We start from the raw sequence: 21,439 nt of genomic DNA, 5'->3' as shown, positions 1-21,439 counted from the left end.
GTGGTGCATGGCCTCTCTGGGGTGTATTACTTAGGGAGCTAGCACCACCATGTGGGCTCGGAAGAGATGAGCTATTATGAAAGCAACAGCAGGTACAGTAGGTAGTGCCTGAAGAAGTGTGATCAGAGCAAAAACAAAGAATATGAGCACAGGTTATATGAACAGAATGTTGCTGTGTATCTAAATATCTAAATTTATCTTTAACAATAAGAGCTTCAGTGGTTTCAGAATTCTTACACAATCAATGCTGCAGGTCAGGTTGATAGAGTCAAGTAAGTAAAACCTGCTAGATGTATATGTGTGAAAGCAGAGCTCCACCTAGTGGGGAAAACAACAGGAGACAAAAAAAACTGAAATAATTTTATTTGTAAAATAAAGCTTTGATTCCCACATTTACATCACCTATTGAGATATTAGATATTACAGGGTCATTGCAGTCATAAGGAACAAAAAGTGTCAGTCCTGAGCAAACCATCTGAGATCAGCCAAGATATGCACAGAGGCTTAAACTGAAGATGTGTTAGTAACTTCTGTAAAAAGTTAACTTGTAAAAAGTTAACTTGTGTCAATCATAAGTTAGACCTGGAGGTGGCCAAAAACCTAGTATGGAAATCAGTACCAAAATATAATTTTGCCAAACCAGCTATTATGTTATTGCAAAAAAACATGGTCAAACACCAATCAAAATAGAGTCACGTTAGAAGGCAGTGTCAGAAGTCATCCTATGCTGATCAGGTGTCTCTGAAATTAAAATAAATAATTTTACATGGCTGATATGGCTGAAGGTTGTCATGCATATTTGGTCCTACTTTTAGCAGTTTGTGGCTTAACTGATAGCCAGTGATTCCTGAGCAGTAATTCCACAATGTTTGATAAATAATGTCACTTTAACAGTCGTCGATGTCAACACTTTCTTTCTTTCTTTTTTTTTTTTGCAGGGTTTCTTGGGCTGAATTGCCCAGTGGCAGTGAGATGGCTGCTTAAAGTAAAAAATTACGAGATCATCAATACTAACCTTTAATGCAAAGTCAACAGCAGGGCTAAAAAATTCACACCTCCTAACTTTAACGAAATGTCTTAAATATCTGTCAAGAAAAAACTTTTAAAACAATATATCTGAAGATCATTAAAAGCATGTTCATCAATAAGGACTAAAACAGAGGGGGTAGAAGTTTGTCATAAATCTTTGTTGCACTAATCCACCCTTACACTTCTTAACATTCTCTTCCTCCTCTACGTTCTCTATGTGTAAAGGCACAGCGTAGCAGACAAGCTGATGTGTTTGGCAATGCTGTTACATCAGACAGAGAGGTTAAATAAAGTGTTTGGATATCTCAGGTCCATCATTCAGTCATCTTTTTTGTGGCTCTGGCCATTGCAGCTGTTAGGCTGGCTGATGTGGAATCTGTGTGGGCCGTCTTTGAAATCAAGGCAGTCATGGACAATGTGCGGATGCTCCTCTATGAAATGATGAAGTTCATCTGGTAAAAGGGAAGATATGTAGAAAATTGTGAAATTTTTTATTTCTGCAAGCATCAATGAATGTTAGAGTTACACATTATTAGATTATATGTAATTAGTTTTTTCATTTTTTAGTAAAAGTGCCCTGAAAGAAAACTTGTATTCATCTGTATTTTACACTACATGCAGATGGGGAAATCTGCCTGTTTTATGGTAAAAGGAGACACTGTGTGCACCAAAAGGCTGTGACAGTTTCTACAGAAGCAAGATGTTGAATGTAAAAACCCTGGCAAAAGACATCAAAGCCAAGAAGAAATCAATTGTGTGACAGCATGAAGAAAGCGAGGACACACGGATAAATGCTGCCATTCATCTCTACCGTGGTTTGCATTTGTAACAAGGAATCACAATTAATCTGGTTATTTTTAACTAATGTTAGAACATTTTGCAGTTCATTTACTGAATGTTGTGACAAACAATGGGTCTTACCATATGTTATCTTCCCTGTGTCATGTCTACCAAGTGCTAAGAACAGCCTTGAAAGCTCCACTTCCTTCACTCCGAGCATTATTTCCAAGATGGTGGCTAGCTCCTCCTGTAGGACTTGTCCATTCTCTTCACTTTCATACATCTGTACCACAACATCTAGTTTTATGCAGTGATTTTAAAAATGTCAAACCAGATTCAGTTCTAAATGTGCTCACCTTGAAAGCCATTTTGAGAGTCTCCACTGACTTGGATGGCCGATGAACTGTTGACAGAGCAATAAGGTAATGTCTGATGTCTATCTGTCCATCTCCATGCTGTTGAAAAAATTAGTGAGTATAAGTAGGAAGCAAATATGATCCTCCTGTATATAAAATGAATATTTGCAGCAATTTTGAAACTGTGTAAACTCAACTGGATAAAGAGGTTTTGGCATTAACAAGGTTTCTGGATTCAATATGTCAGATTTTTACACCTAGTGTAAATACACTGTACAATACCTCACAGAGCAACAGAAAATATGACATGCTGATTAAATATTTACAAATATAGCCTACTGACTTTGGTACATTTGGTACATTTTCCAATTGCTTCTTGCTCCTAATCTTAAGTCACTGATTGATTTGAAACTAAAAGTTGATATGAATGATTTGTTGGCACAATATAAATAAATCTTTAACTGGGAGAATCTCATCTTGTTAGAGTTGTAATAGAAAAGTCTCTATTCCACAGATTTTTCATCACTGTTACAGTGCAATGGTTGATACATCACACACAATCTCTGGGTTTACAGAGATCAGTGTTGCGTTTCTTCATAGACTTGTAAAACACAAACACACACACAACATTAGTAACATTTTGGTTTCACAGCTATTATTGCAAGTCACTTACAATAACAGCTGATCTGAGCTGCTGACATCAACAGGCAAAGGCGCCGTTAAGTTCCAGATAATATGGGGCGTTGCTAGGTTGAGGTTTTAACCTATAGCCTATACATTAACATTACATTTAGTTATTTGCCTTAACGCCTTTTATCCAAAGCAACTTACAAGTGAGGTACAAATCAAGCAAATATCTAAGCCAAGGAAAATAACTTTTGTTTCAGTTTTATGGGTTATAAGTGCAAAGTAAGCCAGAGCTGTTAAGTTGACCACTCTGTGATCTTTGAACCTGATGCCGGCAGCTACAGGAAGCCAGTGCAGAGATCTGAAAAGTGGGGTAATGTGTGTCTATTTTACACAGTTCTTTTTGTTGTATTGTGATTATATAATCATATCATCATTGTTTTCATTAAACTCCATTTACACTCAATCTAGTTCAAAGTCAATTTGCATATACCTCGTTGAAGAGGCTGTGGACTTGTGTGAGTGTGTCTGTAACAGGCAGGTTCAGGAACTGGGCGAAGTCTTCCAATCCCAGTCTTTCCCGGTGCAGCTTTCTAGCTCTTCTGACCTGCTCCTCGAGCACTTTGTCTGTGGTTCCTGCTCTTAATCTGTTACGACAAATTTGAGCAGAAATTTTTATTTTTTTTTTTTAAATCATATTACTGTGCCATATGGAAACATGGTTGAAACAAAGAAGACTGATCTGATTGATCTGACTACTACTTTTTCTCTGATAAAGATGTTATCTTTATCTAAACTGGATGAATTCCTCGACAACAGTTTGATTTAACAGTTATATAAATAGTTATATTATTGCAATTCACATATAATTTACAATATTTAGGAGAACATCTCATTATTAGAAGCCAAATCACTAAAATGGCACATACAGCATGTTAAGTGTATGAGACATGGGACTTCAACATTTCTGTACTTAAATGAGAAAAAACAGGTACTGACATCCTTAATCACAAACCAGCAGAATTACCACTTTAGAGCTAGATAGCTAGCTAGATTTAGATATTAATCTTAACAAAGAAATTACAGTTTGTCCCTGGGTCTGAGTTTCAGTTCCGCCACCATAATGCGTCAGTGTTTCTTCACCTCTGTTGCCACTAAGTCTACCATAAGACCCACCCTCAACCCAGTCCAACAAGTCAGTCCAGTCCCCCTCATCTCACCCTAAGCAGTGCACCAACTGGTTGAACTCCAACAGGCTGCGGTAGTCATAAATGCCCAGTGGGCCCTGAGATAGGATGATCTCACGGTCATCAAAGGAGAGGTCTGTGAGTGGCACGTCCAGCGCCCTGTTATGGGGGGGGTGAAGGCTTAAAGTTATGTCTGTGTGTTTTGTGAGGATAGAAAGCAAGCAGATAAAAGACACTTGTACAAACACACACACACTTACTTGGCCATTATCTTTCTGACGTTACTGGCAAACAGAGCAGGGTTTTCTTTCTCTTTATTTGATGGAGTGTAAATTGGTAAATACTAACAAGAGAGAGAGAGAATACTGACTTAGTCTTTGTTGCTGTGAACTGTGTGGATTTGCTATATAATAAATATAGACTTAGCAATAATATGCATTATATGGATAACCAGAATCGTTTCTTTTAAACTGATAGTTCTTTAATTGCAAAAACTCTTGACATTGTGGCAAATAAAAGCAGATTTATTGACATGTGGCTTACTGAAACACTCACCTCTATCTCCACAGGATTATGAAGTTGGCACAGAGTGAGCCATAAGATCTTGAACCTGAAAAACAGAAGAACTAGCTTCGTGTGTGTACATGAAAAGAGAGCTAGAATAAAACAATATGATGGATGAAGACAGGACTGAACATATGGTACTTTATAGACAATGGCCTACAGCCTTGTTTTAAGTGAATGAAACTAAGTAATTAATAGTTAATTTTAACTATGCACAGCAGAGGGCAGTAGAAGCTCTATGTGTGTGCGTGTGTGCGTGTGTGTGTGTGTGTGTGTGTGTGTGTGTGTGTGAGTGTGTGAGTGTGAATGTGTGTGTTTGTGTGTGTGCGTGTGTTTGTGAGGCAAAGATGGAAACACTTACGCTCCGGGACCTTGCCATGTCCATGTAATAGTATCCTGTGGTGAGTAAGGAAAAAAAGGCTCAGTATAAACACACAAACACTTCAGTTGTATGTGTCTGTAGCTATATAGGGCAGCTGAAAAAACAGTCACTTTATCAAATTCCTAAAATTCATCATACTGCTACCAGTGGACAGCTGTCAGCCAATGTCGTGCCATCGGTAGGCATCTGCTTTTGCGGTATGTCCTGCACCATTGACAGACCACTGTCAATGGCTTTTCAGCCAATTCAGCATGTTGAATCAGCAGCAGACTCAGTGGGTGAAAGAGACCAAACTCACTGGCTATTCAGCTTAGCAAATCAGTGCACTAATTCTTTTCCAACCAACTGACCAAAAGAGCTGACAACACAGGCATATACATTGCTATTTCTTAGCAGACTACTATTATTATTACTGCTTCTTGTTTGGAAGTATCTGTAGGGAGCAAGAGTAGTGTTAAATGGTAAGTCAACATCACAGCTAGTTTTGTGCTGTCTGCCCTCAGCTGCTATCAATAAAAATGCAAAAAATAAACTGCCTTAAGTATAAATTCAACAATAATTATTTTCTGGGAAGCCAAATAACATGCGTGAACACAGTTCACATGGTAAAGTATGACACTGCATGTACAACGGGCCAAAGGAAGACATTCATGGCATTGTTGTATATGGATCAAGATAGTTGAACATATTTTGACACAACCTGTACTTTGTGTCATTGTTAATTTGATTTCCAGTTGCAGAAGGCCAACAAAGCACTATGAACAGATGAAAATAGATAGGGTGGAAAATGTCTGGTGGTGTAGAAATAAAAATTCTGGAGAGGAAAATACGAACTGAAGACAATTCCCCCTGGTAGTGCAGTTTATTCACATTTTCTTTGCCTCACTTGCTCCACTGCCTTGTGCTGCCACGTTGTCACTAAAGTCAGCACAGTGACTAAACTCAGCACAAAGGCAAACACTGACAAAGGAGGAAAGAAAAAGTAGGTAATAAGAACTGCATAATTCATGAGAGAGTGAGGAGAAAGAGACATAACACCTCTGTGTGTGGTTGTGTGTGTGTGTATGTTCATGTGTTTATGTAGTTGTGTGAACATGTTTTAGTTAGATGCCATTCTTGTGAGGACATTTTGGCTTCAAAGGGCAGTTTGAGGGTCAAAACTTGGTATTAGGGTTAGGTGTAGAATTAGGTTTAGGTTACATAGAGATAAGAGTTAGGCATTTAGCTGCAATGTTTAATGTGAGGATAAAGGTCTAGGGAATGCACAATTGAGTCCTCACAACTGTAGTAAAACAAGTGTGTGTGTGTGTGCTAGAGAGTGAGAGAGAAAAGGGGGGATGAAATATCATCCTTTACACAAGAGGAACACATATTAACGTGAGGGAAAGAAACCATCACATCACAGGTGTGTGTACACAGTGTATGTAAGGGTGGAGTCACACTACACCCAAGGTTACAGATACTGACCAGCTATCAAAATAGTTGAAGAGAAAGGGACAGAGTGGATGTAGGGTACTTACCAGTTTGTTTGGGTAGCGTAGCACCACGGGTTGGACTGGGAGTCCAGGTATGAAAGCACCTGAGAAAGACAACAGTGGAGATAGGTGGTGAGAGGACAGTAGAAAAAAAAATCAAATGTATCAAGAACTATATTATTACTAACAATTTATAAATTGCCAGTATTTGATCCATTTTTATTACTTTATGGGATATTATTAGCAAAAGCCAAATTACAATACTTTTTTAGTCACTGGGACTTTTGACAGATTTTAACAGAGTTGAATACAATAGAAAATCAGCATCTGTGTGGAGATGTTGTGCTTCCTCCTGTCTCTCTCTCTGTCTCTCTGTGTATGTTTCTGTAGGTATCCTTGGTCTGATTCGGCTGGAGGTTTCTTCCTTTAAATGGGAGTTTTTCCTCTCCACTCCAATCATTTGCCAATTTCAACAGTCAACACAGTGAAATATGAGGGGAGCAGGTGTGTATTTTGTTTGCCACAGAGATATAGTCACTTGCTGGTTTGCAAATTTGTGCTCTTGTTGTTATTGACTGTAACAAGTGAGTGAGTGTGGAGCATCTGTGGACCTGATTAGCTCAAGAACAGCGACAGCTGTAGCTGACCAACTCCTGGACTTCTTCTTTGGTTACTAACTTTCTTTAATGTGTGTGAAATTGTGTTTTATACTAATATGCTTATATTTTGTTTAATTTAATATTGGTATTTTATACAATGTGTGCACAATTATTAGGCAAGTGGGTATTTTGACCATATAATTATTTTTAGGCATATTTCTGACAACAAACTGTATAAAATTGATGATATGTATTTGATTAATGAGGTAGTGTGTGGCCTAAGGATATAAAAGACACAAGTTAACTGCCAAAGATTTGAGAAGGATCAAACATGAAGCTATCAGGAACCCATTAAGCTCCAATGCTGTCTATTTAAATACAAAGTGTTCTATGCTTAGAGACATAGCCAAGGTAGGGAAGGCTGAAACCTGACCACCACTGAACAAGACATATACGTTGAAACTTCAACACTAGGCCAAGAAATATCTGAGATGAGAGTGACTCTTGACGGATTTGATGGGCTGGTATTATTAAAGATGAGCTGGTTGGATCTTTTTTGGGTTAAAGATGGACTCAAACTCAACTCCCAAACCTATGGTCAGTTTTTAGAAGACACTTTCTTTAAGCAGTGGTACAGGATAAAGTCTGCATCTTTCAAGAAGACTGATTTTTATGCAGGACAATGCTCCATCACATGCATCAAAGTACACACTTCACTGTGTAGCTAGCCAATAAAGACCTTAAAGGTGAAAGAATAATGACATGGCCCCCTTCCTCACCTGTCCTTAAACCTATTGAGAACTTGTGGGCCCTTCTTAAATGGGTTTTAAGGTGAAGGAAAACAGCCTCCCTGAACAGTGTCTGGGAGGCTGTGGTAGCAAAAAGTCAAAAAGTTGACCATCAACAGATCAAGAAACAGACAGACTCTATGAATGGAAGGGTTATCCGTGTTATTGAAAAGAAGAGTGGCTTTATTGGTGACTTTTTGTTTTATGTCAGAAATGTTTATTTGTAAAATTTGAGTTGTTTCATTGTTTTAACTTCAAGAGATGAAAAATACAATTGAGCTGTGACATTTTCTGTTTTTCATTTAGTTGCATAATAACTCTGCACACATAGATATTCTCCTAGGAAAGGCAAAGCCTCACTTTTACTTCCTTAAATATTCAGGTTTGAGGTTTATTAACATTTTGGATTGACAGAGAGCACTGCATTTGTTCAATAATCATTGAACAGGCAATAACTTGCCTAATAATTGTGCACACAGCGTATGATATGAGAGAATATAAAAAAAGCAATAGAGTGAGCCTGCTCTGACAAATAGTACAAGTACAGACAGGCACGAAAGGGTGAAGATGAAAGTGACATCTCTATTAAAAGGCCTTTTGAATAAGTGCGAAAGGCTGGAGGTGTCAGCAGAGTAGGTCATGCAAAAGTGGCACCATGCACATTAAAACACACAGACACACACACGGTTACTCTGTTGTGCTGGGAGCAGTGAATAGATATAACTAGAGGAGACACATCCAGAGAGAACTGGCAACACACACCAGGCAGATCAAACTGGACAAACACAAAGATACACATACACAACCACAGCAGGACAGGGTGTGATCAGCAGGGCTTACTGGGAATGACAGAACTACAGAGTGGAAGAAAGGGGATTAGACAGAGCAGGCAGGGCAGAATGTCCGACAGCCTAACATATAACGCATATGCACACACATACACACAAGGTGAACAGAAAAATAAGCCCTAAAAGATAGGTGCAACAGTTCTTGTTAAGGTGTCCTTTAACAAAACACTGAACCTTGCCCAGATGTCTACACCTGGTGTTGTCAGCTATGCAGACAACTCCATGCATAAATAATAATTTACAAGTGCACGCACACTGAATGAAATGAATACTGTACAAAGTGATCACACACAGTCTCTCTGAACACACAGACACACCCTTGGCTGGAAATTACCAACAACCACAACCAAATAATGTGCTGAGCTGTGGTTGGTGCAATTATTGTATACACTGCTCTGAAGGATAATAACTCTAATTTGGACTTTAGGCAGCAGACTAGTTTTGAAATCTACCATCTGTAGCCACTGAACAAAATACAGTGGTTTCGTAATCTAAACAAAGTCTTAATGGGCTATTTTCCAAACCCTCATGTAAGGGCATGACCAAGGACTGAGACTGGAAGTACAAGTGGCCCAAAATCTGTTTCATCTCTAAGATTCAGAAAGAAGAGTGCTAAGAATAGAGTAGGTACTGCTTCAAGTCAAAAGAGAAGGTGGTTCAAGCATTTCATTGGGAAGCCTTCTGTGCCTTCAGTCAGGAGTTCTTCAGGTAAATCCTCCATGCGTGAGTCTCTGGGCTTGACCTTAGCCAGAAAGCCAAAAGCTTTGGAATCTCCCAGGAGAAGCAGCAAGCAGCAACATTTTTACTTAGTAAAGGAATGTGTGGACACGTATGGCACAACTGGAGGCTGAAGCCTGTGCAGAGCCATTGACTGCACCCGACTCTGAAAAATCGTGGCCCGGATTAAAGAAGCATCAGCTTCTCCCTGGAAATGCTTAGTTGGGGCCCTCTGAAAAGTGTTCTAGTGGTAATTTTGGAAGATATAACCCATTAAAAGAATTTGAATTTGGCTCATAGAAGGCTGTGTGGGTCCTGATTGACAGTTTGCGTTGCAGTTTGAGTTTTGGAGCTTCTGTTTATTCACTGATCTATAATGAGCCAGAATATTAAATCGCTTTGGAAGGTCCTGGAAAAGACTACCAACCATAAACTCTGGGCTTTAAACCAGTTCTAATGCAGACGAATGGGTGAGGTAATGTCTTCCTACATTTGTCTTTACAGACTGTCTACAGGCCGGGCTACCTACTTGCTTAGCCTGCTGCCACTGCAATCTGACTGTACACAAAGTACAAAGTGGATGGATTAACAGAGATGTTTCAGTCAGGAGCAAGGTGGTAGACTGATCAACTAACAAACTGGGCAAATCTACAAAATCATAAAAAAAAGCCTATCTGGCTAGTGCCATAGCTCTATTAAGAGACTGGCTAGGATGGTTTTTCTTTCAGTCTACAAAGAATAAATACATATATCCTAAGATTATACTGCTTTTGTTGAGGACAAGTAAATCCACCCATGGTACCTTCAACCTGGTTCATGATTAGCCTAAAGTCCGAAGAGAACCAAACCAAACACATACCAGCCTTGAATAAAATGAGACCCGATCTGTTGGTGCACGTCCCCTCTGGGAATATCATGATCTGGAACAAACATATGTGTTAAGTTGTGTATACTGAAACACACAGAGACAAATACATTTGACTTTGATTCACTATTTCAACTTGGATTTGATCTGTGTGACCGAGTTACACCTGTGTGATGTAACTCACTGTATTTATGGTATCACCTTTCACTTCCCATATGGTGTGAGTTCAGCCTAGCTCATTGTGTGTGTGTGTGTGAGCGTCGGTGCCTTCATGTGCATATTCATGTACATTACCTGAGGCCACTTCCCTCCAGATTGTGCTCTCCGCTTGATTTCCTCTACAGTTTTTCTTCTGGAGCTCTGGTCTGACCGAAACACAAACACTGGCCGGATGTAACTGATGAGAGCTGGGAGGAATAGAGGAGAATGATGAAGAGGTCTATGGATGTGTGTCAAACAAGAAAAGAAACAACAATGTTTCCAAAACATATGTTTCCTGCTGTTAACCAAAGTTTATACTAATGAGGTCATCTTAAGACAGGTGCAGCTCACATATTACTTTTAGTAACAGAGGTCAAAGAGAATAGTAGTTAAAATATATCCCATATTAATTAAAAACAAACATTCAACAACAGAATATGTATGCTGTAAAAGGTATTTTTAAAACTTGATATACTATGTACTATATTTGCCTTCTTTCTACATCACATAACTAACTAATTTTTCACATAACATAAAAGGTTTAATTTAGGCCACCTAAATTTGAAAAACAGCATTTTTAACTATTGCAGTCAGTGTTTAAAAAAATGTAATTGCATAAAAAAACCTGAAACTATTCACAGAACATCAACTTTTAGCCAAACAAGTGCAGCATTTAAATGTATTTGATCAACATACTACAGTGATTCATTAGTCTTATAAGAGTATAAAACTAAATTAAATCCTCATCATTCTGACTGCACAGCATTTTTTCACTGTATGTCAGCAACAGCCTATATAGGATCACTATGTACATCAAATTGAACATATGCTGTATGTTATAACTGCACTTTCTTGTCTTTCTTTTTGTAAAGTGTTTTACTCACTGCCCCAGACTGGAACACTCCTGCTTTCCAGTTTAGCAACAATGGAGCACATGGTCATGGTAACTGGGATGGCATCAAAGTAGGAGGAGTGTGGTGCCACAGTGAGGATGGGAACCTCCGAAGGTGCTGCACGTTGTCCTTTCACCTTGATCCAGTGGAAACCGCCACAAAACCACATTGCTCGCATGATTGCTCGTAAACACAGGTCTATAAATCTGGTAGACATACACAGAGTAGAAGCAAAGTTTAGTTGTTTAAAATCTTTTGTTCAGAGATATCAACCAACCAACCCTGTGCAGTGTCTACAAACCTTGTGGATTTATAAAAAATACTCCAGGAGGAATATAAATAGTTTTGAGTAGACAATAAAAATAAATAATAAAAATAGCTTGTATGTTTTAATCTGGTTGCCATTATGTTATTTACAGAATTTCTGTGTAGTTCTATAGCAACCTTAGTAGCACATGCTGTAGAGCACTGTAACACACACCTCCTCCACCATGACTGTGGCTCAATGACAAACTCCGAACGACCCAGTGAGGCTGTGAAAGCGAAGGGCCACGCCAGCAGCATGAAGAAGGACACCAGCAGCAGCCGCACAGGAAACACTGTTACTGACATCAGTCCTATCTGGAGAGAGGACACAGAAGAGAGTGTGTATTGGAGAAAATTGTGAACCATTCCACTACATTTCCACAAACTACTACTCACTGTTAAGACTTTAGTGTCTTTTCTTGGCAAACTGTCAAACAACAACTACTGAAATCTTTAGGATAGTGTTTATTCCTATACATCTCTGTATATCCTTCAGGGTCAGGGGAAGAAGATATTTGAAGCAACAAACAATCATGTATCAAATATAAACAGAGTCACACTTTTCTGGTTAAACAACCTTGACCTTTTGATTGTGTTTGAAACATTACAAATCTACAACATTCACTATATTATTAAAAACTAACTTCTAATGTTACTGTTCCTTTCTAGTGTTTGTTTCAGTGCTTGTCTTCATTCTGTTTTGTAATGAAAACAGCCTATTATTCAGCAAACCTCAGCTGAAGATTGGGAGAACAGCTAGGATGTACAACTCAGGTTTAACTGATAGACTGCTGCATCTTTATTTTCATTCTGGACCTTCGAGCTTCAAAAATGTTATAGTCCATGAACACTGTGGTTGATCGTAAATTGAATTTACATTCATGACGGGCTGGCCATGAGTTCAGTCAAGGGAGTTGAATGTTGCTGCTACTCAAGTAGCACTGCAAGAGTTGTACAGCAGCATCATAGATCAATAAAACAACAACTTGAATCAAATTTTAAGACTGTTATGCTGCAATATTACCAAAGTGTGAAGTTTGCTACATGAGGGGAAAATGTACTGGACCTTGTTAACATCCAAGTTGTTGCTTAAAATATCAAAGTGCTCACATATAGTAACTATTGCCTGGGTTCATCACGAATCACAGCATCGAGTCTAATGGCCAAAAGTTCAATTTGAGTCTACCACATGCCTTATGTTTTTTTTTTCTCTTGCCACTTTCCCTATAGAGCTTTGACTTTTGAAGAACCCAACCAGTAGTTAATGTATGCACAGCCTCTCCAAACTCAGCTGCAGTTTGAAACTTCTTCACTTATCAAGTGTGTCCTGGACACATCCTTCATTAGTCTCCTTCTTTCACAGCCACTCTAGTAGTAGTTGTTGGCCTGGATACGGATTTAGTCATAACTTGACTTTCCATATAAAAGTGCATGAGGTTTTACTTTGAAGTGGGTGAATGAAATGGGGATATGATATCAGACAAGGTCATTTGCCTTTGCATAACAGTGACATTTTTCTGTATAAATAGTAAGATAGGAAATGAGATATGGCAACTCTACAAATGCTGTATGAAGCTAAGTTTAAGTCCTGTCACTGAAATTCACTTACTGAAGCCACAGCAGAAATCAGAAGTCTGACTAACCTGTCATGTCATTTCTATTAATGGGTAATGAGAGAGATGTGGTGCGAATTCTAACAGGGTCAAGGGGTCATGGTCTCCAGTGTAAATTCAGATGTATGTGTGACATTTTAAGCTTCTTTCATCCCCCTTGTCCAACCCCCACTCGATCTCTTCATCACTTCCATCGTCTTCCCACATTCCCTTCTCATCAACCTTCCGGCCTGCCTTACAGTAATCTCCAGTCCCACAGGAATTCCTCTTATCAATCCATCAGTCGTTCATTCCCTGTCTCGATTTGCACAGCCACCCCTTCATTTATCATGCTGCTGCACCTTCAACTGTGTTCATCCTACTTTGCATTCATGTGCTTTTTGTCTTCACTCTGGGGAATTATATCTAACCCCTAACCACCACCTTCCTGTCTCATCCTTTCTCTCATTCCTGTCTTTTTCTCTCTCTGGAGGAGCCTATGTGCATGCTACAGGGGTGTATTAATAAATAAACAGTAACAGGAGTGATTTGTGACGCTTTATCGCCTCTCCTGGCCCCTGCCACATCCTCATGCCTAGTGCACAGTGCACTCATAACAGCTTAACAAATCCATCTGGCAGGTTCCACTGACATTTTCTCAGGAGGTGGCATCAGAATGAGTCACGGTGGGGTACAGGGGAGCAATTTACACCATTTTATGAGAGTATAAGCCCATCCAAGGCTGATAATTTGCTGTATAATACACTGAACAGCTGGGTTCACTTGTGTCACACATTTTGGATCGATGGAAACATTTCTTTGAATACAATGCATTGTCATTATATAACCTAAAATACGAAAAGCTTCTTCTTTTGTGCATGACTTGGCAAAACAGTCTTAAGGGGTTCTCTACTAAAGAGATGAACATCCCCTTATTATGAAAGGCATACAGCTTAGTCTCTTCTGGCTCTAAATAGGGTTTGTCTGAAGAAATCTGTTAACATCATTAAAGTTATTTTTAATTTGTCTTTAAAAAAATCTTTTTTGCAGCGTAGCAGAGGGTCTAACAAAAGAATTTACAATGCTGACATTTGCAAGTTGTACAAGATTTTTCGTCATTCACCAATTTAGCGTTAGAGAACCGTTCACCTATGGGCAACTTAGAGACACCAGTTAACCTACCTGCATGTCTGAGAAAGTAAAAGTACCCTAAGAAAGGATGAAAAAGACCCAGCTAATCTGTTGATTCAAACCTACATCCTTCCTGCTGTGATGTGACAGTGCTAGTGCTTACCAATACACCATGTGCCGCCCCAAAATGCATCTTGTTGAAATAAAACAAAGAAAAGTATCACTGGGGATTTCTATGCTATGCTCATTAATGCATACCAGGAGATGAGTGTCAGACACATGAGAGCAACCGTGCAGCACCAGTGCTATGTTCAAGACAAGCTGTTCTAAATTCTATATACTTATAACAGTAACAACGCCTGGCTTCTGTCTGTTGCCAACTCGTAAAAACCTGCCTGATTTACTATCGTCTGGTCTCTTTCTCGGTCAGTCTCTGCTATTATACAGTGTGATAGCAGACAAGCCTGGAAGTGGCAGTGGCACTGATACCATTTGCCTCATTATAACTCAGTGTAATGAGGCAATTTATTTTGAAGCCGTTTTTTCACATGTTATATTATTATATTACTTAAGGCAGCGTATCCAACTTGGAGCAATCCAGAACATGCAGCTTCCTCTGGATTCACAAAATGTTTTATACAGTTTAAATGTTCAGTATTCCCCAACACCTGTGACAGATTTAATGTGAAAAATAAATTTATTACTAAATCACCACAGTTACCCGGTTGTAAAGCAGTCCAATATCAAGGCCCCATGTTTTCAAACTTTCATACAGCATTAAACACAGACCCCAAATGTATTTATTCATACAATCATATGAATGAATTAATTGAAAAAACGCACAATATTGAACATACATGACAGTTTTCATTACAGTTAATTCTTATTTAATTTAAAAAACTGTATGAAAAATGTTGCTTAAAATGTTGAAAGGAACAGAAAAAGTACACATAAAACCATTCAGGTAGGAGATTCTAGTTTTTCTAATTGTCACTGTCTCCAATTCAAATGTGAAACTGAAGCTCAGATCAGCTATTGTTAACTAATATTCTTCCATGATTTCAACTGATGACATGCTGAGGGGTCAGGCTTTGAAACAACACTACTTGCCTACATGAGGTAAGACATATCATGTGGTGAAACCTATGAACAAAAAGAGACAACTGGGTGTCTCTATACTTTAGTTACAAAAACACTTAAAACGTAGTCTCTAGAGTCTCCTCTAGTAAAATCATCAGCTGATCTTTAATCAGTTTCAGAATGTCCCAGTTAAAATGTTTATATGTCAATAAATCAAGACCAACTTTTAGCTTATTCTGTGTTTAGAGCTGTAGCTGTAGGAAAATAAGATGATATTGATCATAGAGACAAATAGAGAATATATTGTTAAAAATGTGTAAATACAATCATGTACCATATGATTAATATAAAGTTTTCTTCTGCTTTGCACAGATCTACAATACATTTTTTTTACTATTTATATTGAGCATCTTTGTCACAAATGTTTGGTAAACTAAGATTAAATAAGCCAATTCACTGTAGTATGTTGCCCTGTACACCAATCTTCCTACCCCAGTGCAGTTGGCAGCCACTAGTACAAGTAAAATACAATTCTGTGGGAAACACTTTACTCCTAACTACTGCTGTTCCTAATGGTTATACAGACAAAAAAGCAGCAAATATGTTTCAAGTTCAAGTTTTAAGAAATTGTTGGGCATTTAGCTATTCTCTTATTAAATAGCCAAAAGTCTCTGTGAAGCCATGGTGGTCCTACTGTCTCCTGAGACTTGTACACAAACACATTCTGCTTGTACATACAGTATAGCACCAATTAAACTACACACTAATTAACTGTATAAGTACGGGTAAAGTAGAGGGAGGGAACCATCTGTTTTACCTTAATAAACGGATCTTACAGAAAGATTTACCACAATTTGTTTTACCATTTCTCACCCAAATATAAATCTGTAATCCTGATGATTTCACTGGCACATCTTTTTTTTTTTTGTTGTTGTTTCACTAACACGTCTTGAACATGAAACCTCAAATGGATGAAGTTGCTGGGCTCCACTGAGCTGCACTGTTTCCAGACACACTACTACCTACTTTCCATAGCCACGTCTTATAATATCCAGCTCCCCTGTGAAATGTGGCCCAGCTCACTTTCAGCTGCTCTGTGCCCTGTAGTGATGGATAATTGCTCTTGGCTAATTATTTTTGAATGAGCTGAAGAGAGTGTGTGCTGATTTCCACATGAGGGCATACGAAGCACTCAACCTGACCTACAGTTTTTCATATTGTCAGTGTATGTCTGGCAAGCAGTAAGGACAGCCCATGGGAACTGAGCCCACTGGGTTAAATGCAAAGGTTAGTAGAACCTGTTGCACAAAATAAAAACTATACATAAACTATATACAGTATATATGTGTGTACACTACACACCACCCACATGCCAAAATGCCATGATATATTTATTGATATTTGAGAGGGCTCTAAATCCGGTCTCTGAACATTCCAACTCAAACGAATATTACAGGTATTTATTCTGTTATCTGAGGAATTGGAAGCCATGTATTTGTTTACAGCTCACAGTTCGGCTATGTGTGACTCTGCTTAATCAGCACTACCATGTGTCTGTCTGTTTTACTTGCTGAGCTAGCTGGTCTTTAATGCTGCTGATTCCTGATTTTAATTTTTAAGTGAAAAAATATTTCAGGAAAACCAATTGCCAGGGAGAGAAATGTGCTTGTATCAAGCATAAGGAACTTAGAAAATATATTTCCAGGAAGACAAATAGCCTGGGGGAAGAATGTGCTTACAGTATGTACTATCTCTATACAGTACAAACCCACAGATTCAAAAGCTAACACACGTCTCGTATAACTGGCCTGTCATTTGTCATCATGTACTGTACATAGTTCTTAGCCAGAGCTCATGTTTGTTTACGTGGGACTAAAATAGTGCATGCAAGTCTGCACATGTGTGGAGAAACACACCTGACTGAGACACACAAGTTTCAGCTGAACAATCTACTGCAACATCAATGGAAACATTTAAACATTTTCTTCATCAAAAAAAAAACACCTTAAGTAAATAGCCAACTAGCCAGACAGACCTTAGGCCTTCTAGCTGTGAATTTTAATAGCTTTCCTTCCTCAAGGTCCCTTCCACTGTGCACACACTGTGTACACACTATGTATTTTACTACCTCCAAAGCACCCAGACCATCACGCTGCCCCCACCTTGCTTGACTAAAAGTATTAAGCACTGTCCGCCTCACAAATGTTCTGCTGCTTGATCCAAAGACCTCAAACTTGAACTCATCTGTAGACAACACCTTCTTTTAGTATTCCAGTGTCCAGTATCTGTGCTTTTGCCCATCTCAGTCTTTTGTTTTTATAGGCCAGTCTGAGATACGGCTTTTTCTTGGCAATTCTGCCAATAGATCCAGCATCCTGAAGTATCCTCTTCACTGTTGATGCTTACACCGGTGTTTGATGTGTACTATTTTGTGCAGCTGCCAGTTAAGGACCTGTGAGATGTCTTTGGATTAAACTACACACTTTCAGATATTTGACTTCTTGCACAGTTGTGTATCGGGGCCTCCAACTCCTTTTTCTGTCTCTGTTAGAGCCAGTTTGTGCTGCTCTCTGAAGGGAGTAGTTAAGAGCATGATAAGAAATTTTACGTTTCCTCACAATTTCTAGCATTGAGTAGCCTCTTTTTTCAGGTCAACAATAGACTGACTGTCTCTAATGAAAGTTCTTTCTTTTGGCTATTGGTACCTACTGGAACCTGTTAAACAACAACTGCTGATGTTCAGATACTAACCTAACCTAAAGAAACCCATGCTCCCGTGTTTGCTCCATTAGCACAACTGTTCTCAGCTGTGCCACACAGTTGAAAAAGGGTTTTCTCATGATCAATTAGCCTTTTAAATGATTAACTTGAATTAGCAGCCATATCAGGAGATTTACGCAGAGAAGTAATAATTGCTAATAACAGGCCTCTATGCAAAAATGTAGATCATTCTTTAAAAATCACCCTGGCTAATTTTAATTGTTTTTGAAATGGATAAAAATGTGTGTGTGTGTGTGTGTGTGTGTGTGTGTAAATGAGGAGCAGTGTAAAACGCTTTGAGTAGCAGAAAGGTATGTAATATAAGTACAGACCATTTACAATTTTAAAAGCATGTTGGCAAGGCTGAGGTTTACAGTGTTTCTCAGTTGTTTTAAACCAATGACCACAACATAAAAGCAGATTTACTGTGGACTGTGCATTGTATTTTTTCCTATTCTGCTATGAATAAAAGAAAACGCATATGGGACCTGGGGCTATGGGGAAACTGGTAATCCTGCTGCTGAAGAGGAGAGGGAGTGCACTTCCTCCTCTTAACTGACTGTAACTGCAAAAACTGAAACACACTTTCACAGAACAGCATTTTGTTACTTATTTCCATTGAACTTTAGCTACATTCAGCTGCTGGATAGTCAGATGTATTAGAAGCAAGTGTCCACAATATTCATGCTGTCAGCAGATCCTACCATTCGGTAAGAATGATTGATGACAAGGTTTTTCAGCCTGAGTGCTGTCCTCTACCAGAGAAATTAAATCAAGCAGTTGATTTAAGATGTAGCTGCACTAACAGTGGCAGAGCCAGCACAATGTCCATATGTGCCTGGACAGATCATAGACACCTTCTTAAACCTGACCCAAAACATTAGTCACTCGTGCTATGCCATCGTGAAAACTGATCCATTCTAATGAGGACTATCCGAGTACACAAGGAACTTGGTTAGCTGTATGCTTGCTCACCTCTGTACTAACACTCAAGTGTAAACAAGCATTCAATTGGATGGCTACAAACCAACCACTAGAAACAGAAGTGTAGTCTGACCGAGGGGAGGACGTGGGAGGAAGTCAAGTGCATGTTACTCTAATTAGCTTGTGTCAATATGACAGTTCAGCAGCATTATAAAATAATGTGTGGGTGTCAGTTGCATTTTGTAGAAAACCTTCCCATTATCTGCAGGTGCGTCGCTTAAAATCGAATGCAAATGTCTGACATGCAAATTCAATCAAGAACCAGCACTGCCTTTGTAGACTGATTCAGGGAAATGTGGGGTAGTGGCTGGTCCAAAAATGACACCACAAGTATCATGTAACAGTCACAATGGACCAAACAGGGGCGTGTTGAGGTTACATGTGGATGATAAAAGAAAAAAAAAATAATAATCTGTTAGAAGAAATAAATGTTTGCTTCCCAAGCTACATATGGGACTGCACGGTTACTGATCTCTGTTGAGAGAGCTCCACTGAGATCTACTTAATAATAATAATTATAGATTCAAAACTATAAAATATTTTCCAGCAGGAGGTTCGTGGGACAAAAATATCAAGAGTCTACGAGAAGTAAACGTGCTATGTATTTTAGTAGACTATCAAATGACGAAGGTCATTTCTTTCCACTGTTACGATCTACAGTCAGAAAACCTGTTTTCCTAAAGTTTGTGTCCTGCAGTGTAACGTTACTCAGCACAGACACTGTGGACGCACAGCTTGGACAGTGTACATGACAGTAGTTTGAGATGAACAAATAACATATTTAATAATAGATAATTAATTTACCGTTCATTATATTAACTGTCTTACCTTTATTTTCTCTGTCAAGGTGAATTTCAGCTCGTGGACGAAGGGGTTTCGACGAACTTCGGAGGAACGACTGTTCATTTTCGGACGACTCGATACCCCAATGTGAAAAGAAAAGAAAACAAAAGCCTAAGCCCCACTGAATTGGTTGTTTTATATGTTAGACGTGTGTTTTCTTTCACACTGCTCTCCCCCACTGACTTCAGGAGGAACTGATGAAGCGTGGATAGGAGGAGGAGAAGAGCTGAGCTCGGTTTCAAGCTAACCTGAGCTCAAACGATGCTACTTCCGCAATTTCAGAATTAAGTTCCTTAATATTTTAATAAACATACAAAACATTTTTGTATTTGCCTATTTGTCTTTTCTGCATATTCTCTCCATATTTATTTTAAGCTATTCCATATAGTTTTGGTATACTTACAAACATCGCACTAGTGTCTGCACCGTGTTTCAGCTTTTATTTTGAAGGCAACCGAATTTCTCTGGAAACCTGTGGAACACAAGCGCGCACTCGGACGCACGCATGTCACGCGTTTTTGAAGTTGAACCTCTAATCACAGACAGACACATGCACCCTCATGTACTGTAAAACATTCCGATAATGTGATAGGAATTCCGAGGCTATCTGCGATATGTGTGTTTGAGAGGTTTGTGTCTATTTGAAGCGGAGTTTCTCTCCGTGGTTTTGATCCACCCATCAGTTTCTGATGTCTGTGTCTTTTATTTCTGGATGACACAATCTAGCCAATTTCAACTACAGATCTTCACAGATCCCCTGGGCTGAGTGGTTTGTCAACTCCTCACTAAAAAATGTACAGCAAGTCTGCAGTTTACATTTAAAATGATCAGTCATTATAGTCCTACTGGCGGTTAGTTACAACAAAGCACTGATTATTATCTACAATGCTTCTTGTAAGGTGACATTTCTGGAGTCACAAAGATGCCATAGGAACTTTTACCACACGCTCATTCCTATTAATATGCTTCAATGTCATGCAATTCAATAATAATAACAATGGCTCATTACCAGTATATTTTACTTACATATTTTACCTACTTTACTTATATTTTACCTAAGGAAATTCACTATACAAACTTTCAGTAAGTTTTAAGTAATAATTTAGGTAGACACGTCTGTCTTTTGTTTCTTGTTCCACCATCACCTGCAAACTTAGTGTTTGTTCAAAAACACAGACCAGTTTGCATGTCACATTGTGTCAGTATTGTAACATGCATCTTTTTGCCTTCAGGAATGATACTAAAAAGCTAAATTTGGCCCTAGATTTCAGGATAAATACCTAGTTTGTCACAGGGCCTCTGGTAATAGATTCTGGCCAGCCTCTGTGAGTTTTGATAATGACTGATTTGTAGAGATCACTGGGTTATCTAGAGACAAAAACTGTAGGTAACACTAAAAAAAAAAAAGTTGTGATCATTAACAGGTGACGGT

At 38.7% G+C, this 21,439-nt stretch overlaps 1 protein-coding gene across 1 annotated transcript; it reads right to left on the bottom strand.

Annotated features, from left to right (window-relative positions):
• Positions 1–346: 346 nt before the first annotated feature.
• Positions 347–20,219, bottom strand: lpcat1 (lysophosphatidylcholine acyltransferase 1). Its single transcript, XM_026348825.1, has 14 exons — positions 19,993–20,219; positions 11,793–11,932; positions 11,303–11,517; positions 10,512–10,624; positions 10,212–10,272; positions 6,446–6,504; positions 4,905–4,939; positions 4,535–4,589; positions 4,240–4,322; positions 4,013–4,138; positions 3,286–3,439; positions 2,166–2,264; positions 1,951–2,092; positions 347–1,481 (listed from the first exon to the last, which is right to left on the bottom strand). Exons 1-14 carry the CDS (start codon positions 20,068–20,070, stop codon positions 1,348–1,350), a joined length of 1,494 nt encoding a protein of 497 aa, XP_026204610.1. The 5' UTR covers positions 20,071–20,219; the 3' UTR covers positions 347–1,347.
• Between the last annotated feature and the right edge of the window lie 1,220 nt (positions 20,220–21,439).

Source organism: Anabas testudineus, chromosome 11 (assembly GCF_900324465.2).
Source record: "Anabas testudineus chromosome 11, fAnaTes1.2, whole genome shotgun sequence".
NCBI classification, from domain to species: Eukaryota; Metazoa; Chordata; class Actinopteri; order Anabantiformes; family Anabantidae; genus Anabas; species Anabas testudineus.
This window is presented reverse-complemented; position numbering and strand designations above follow the sequence as displayed.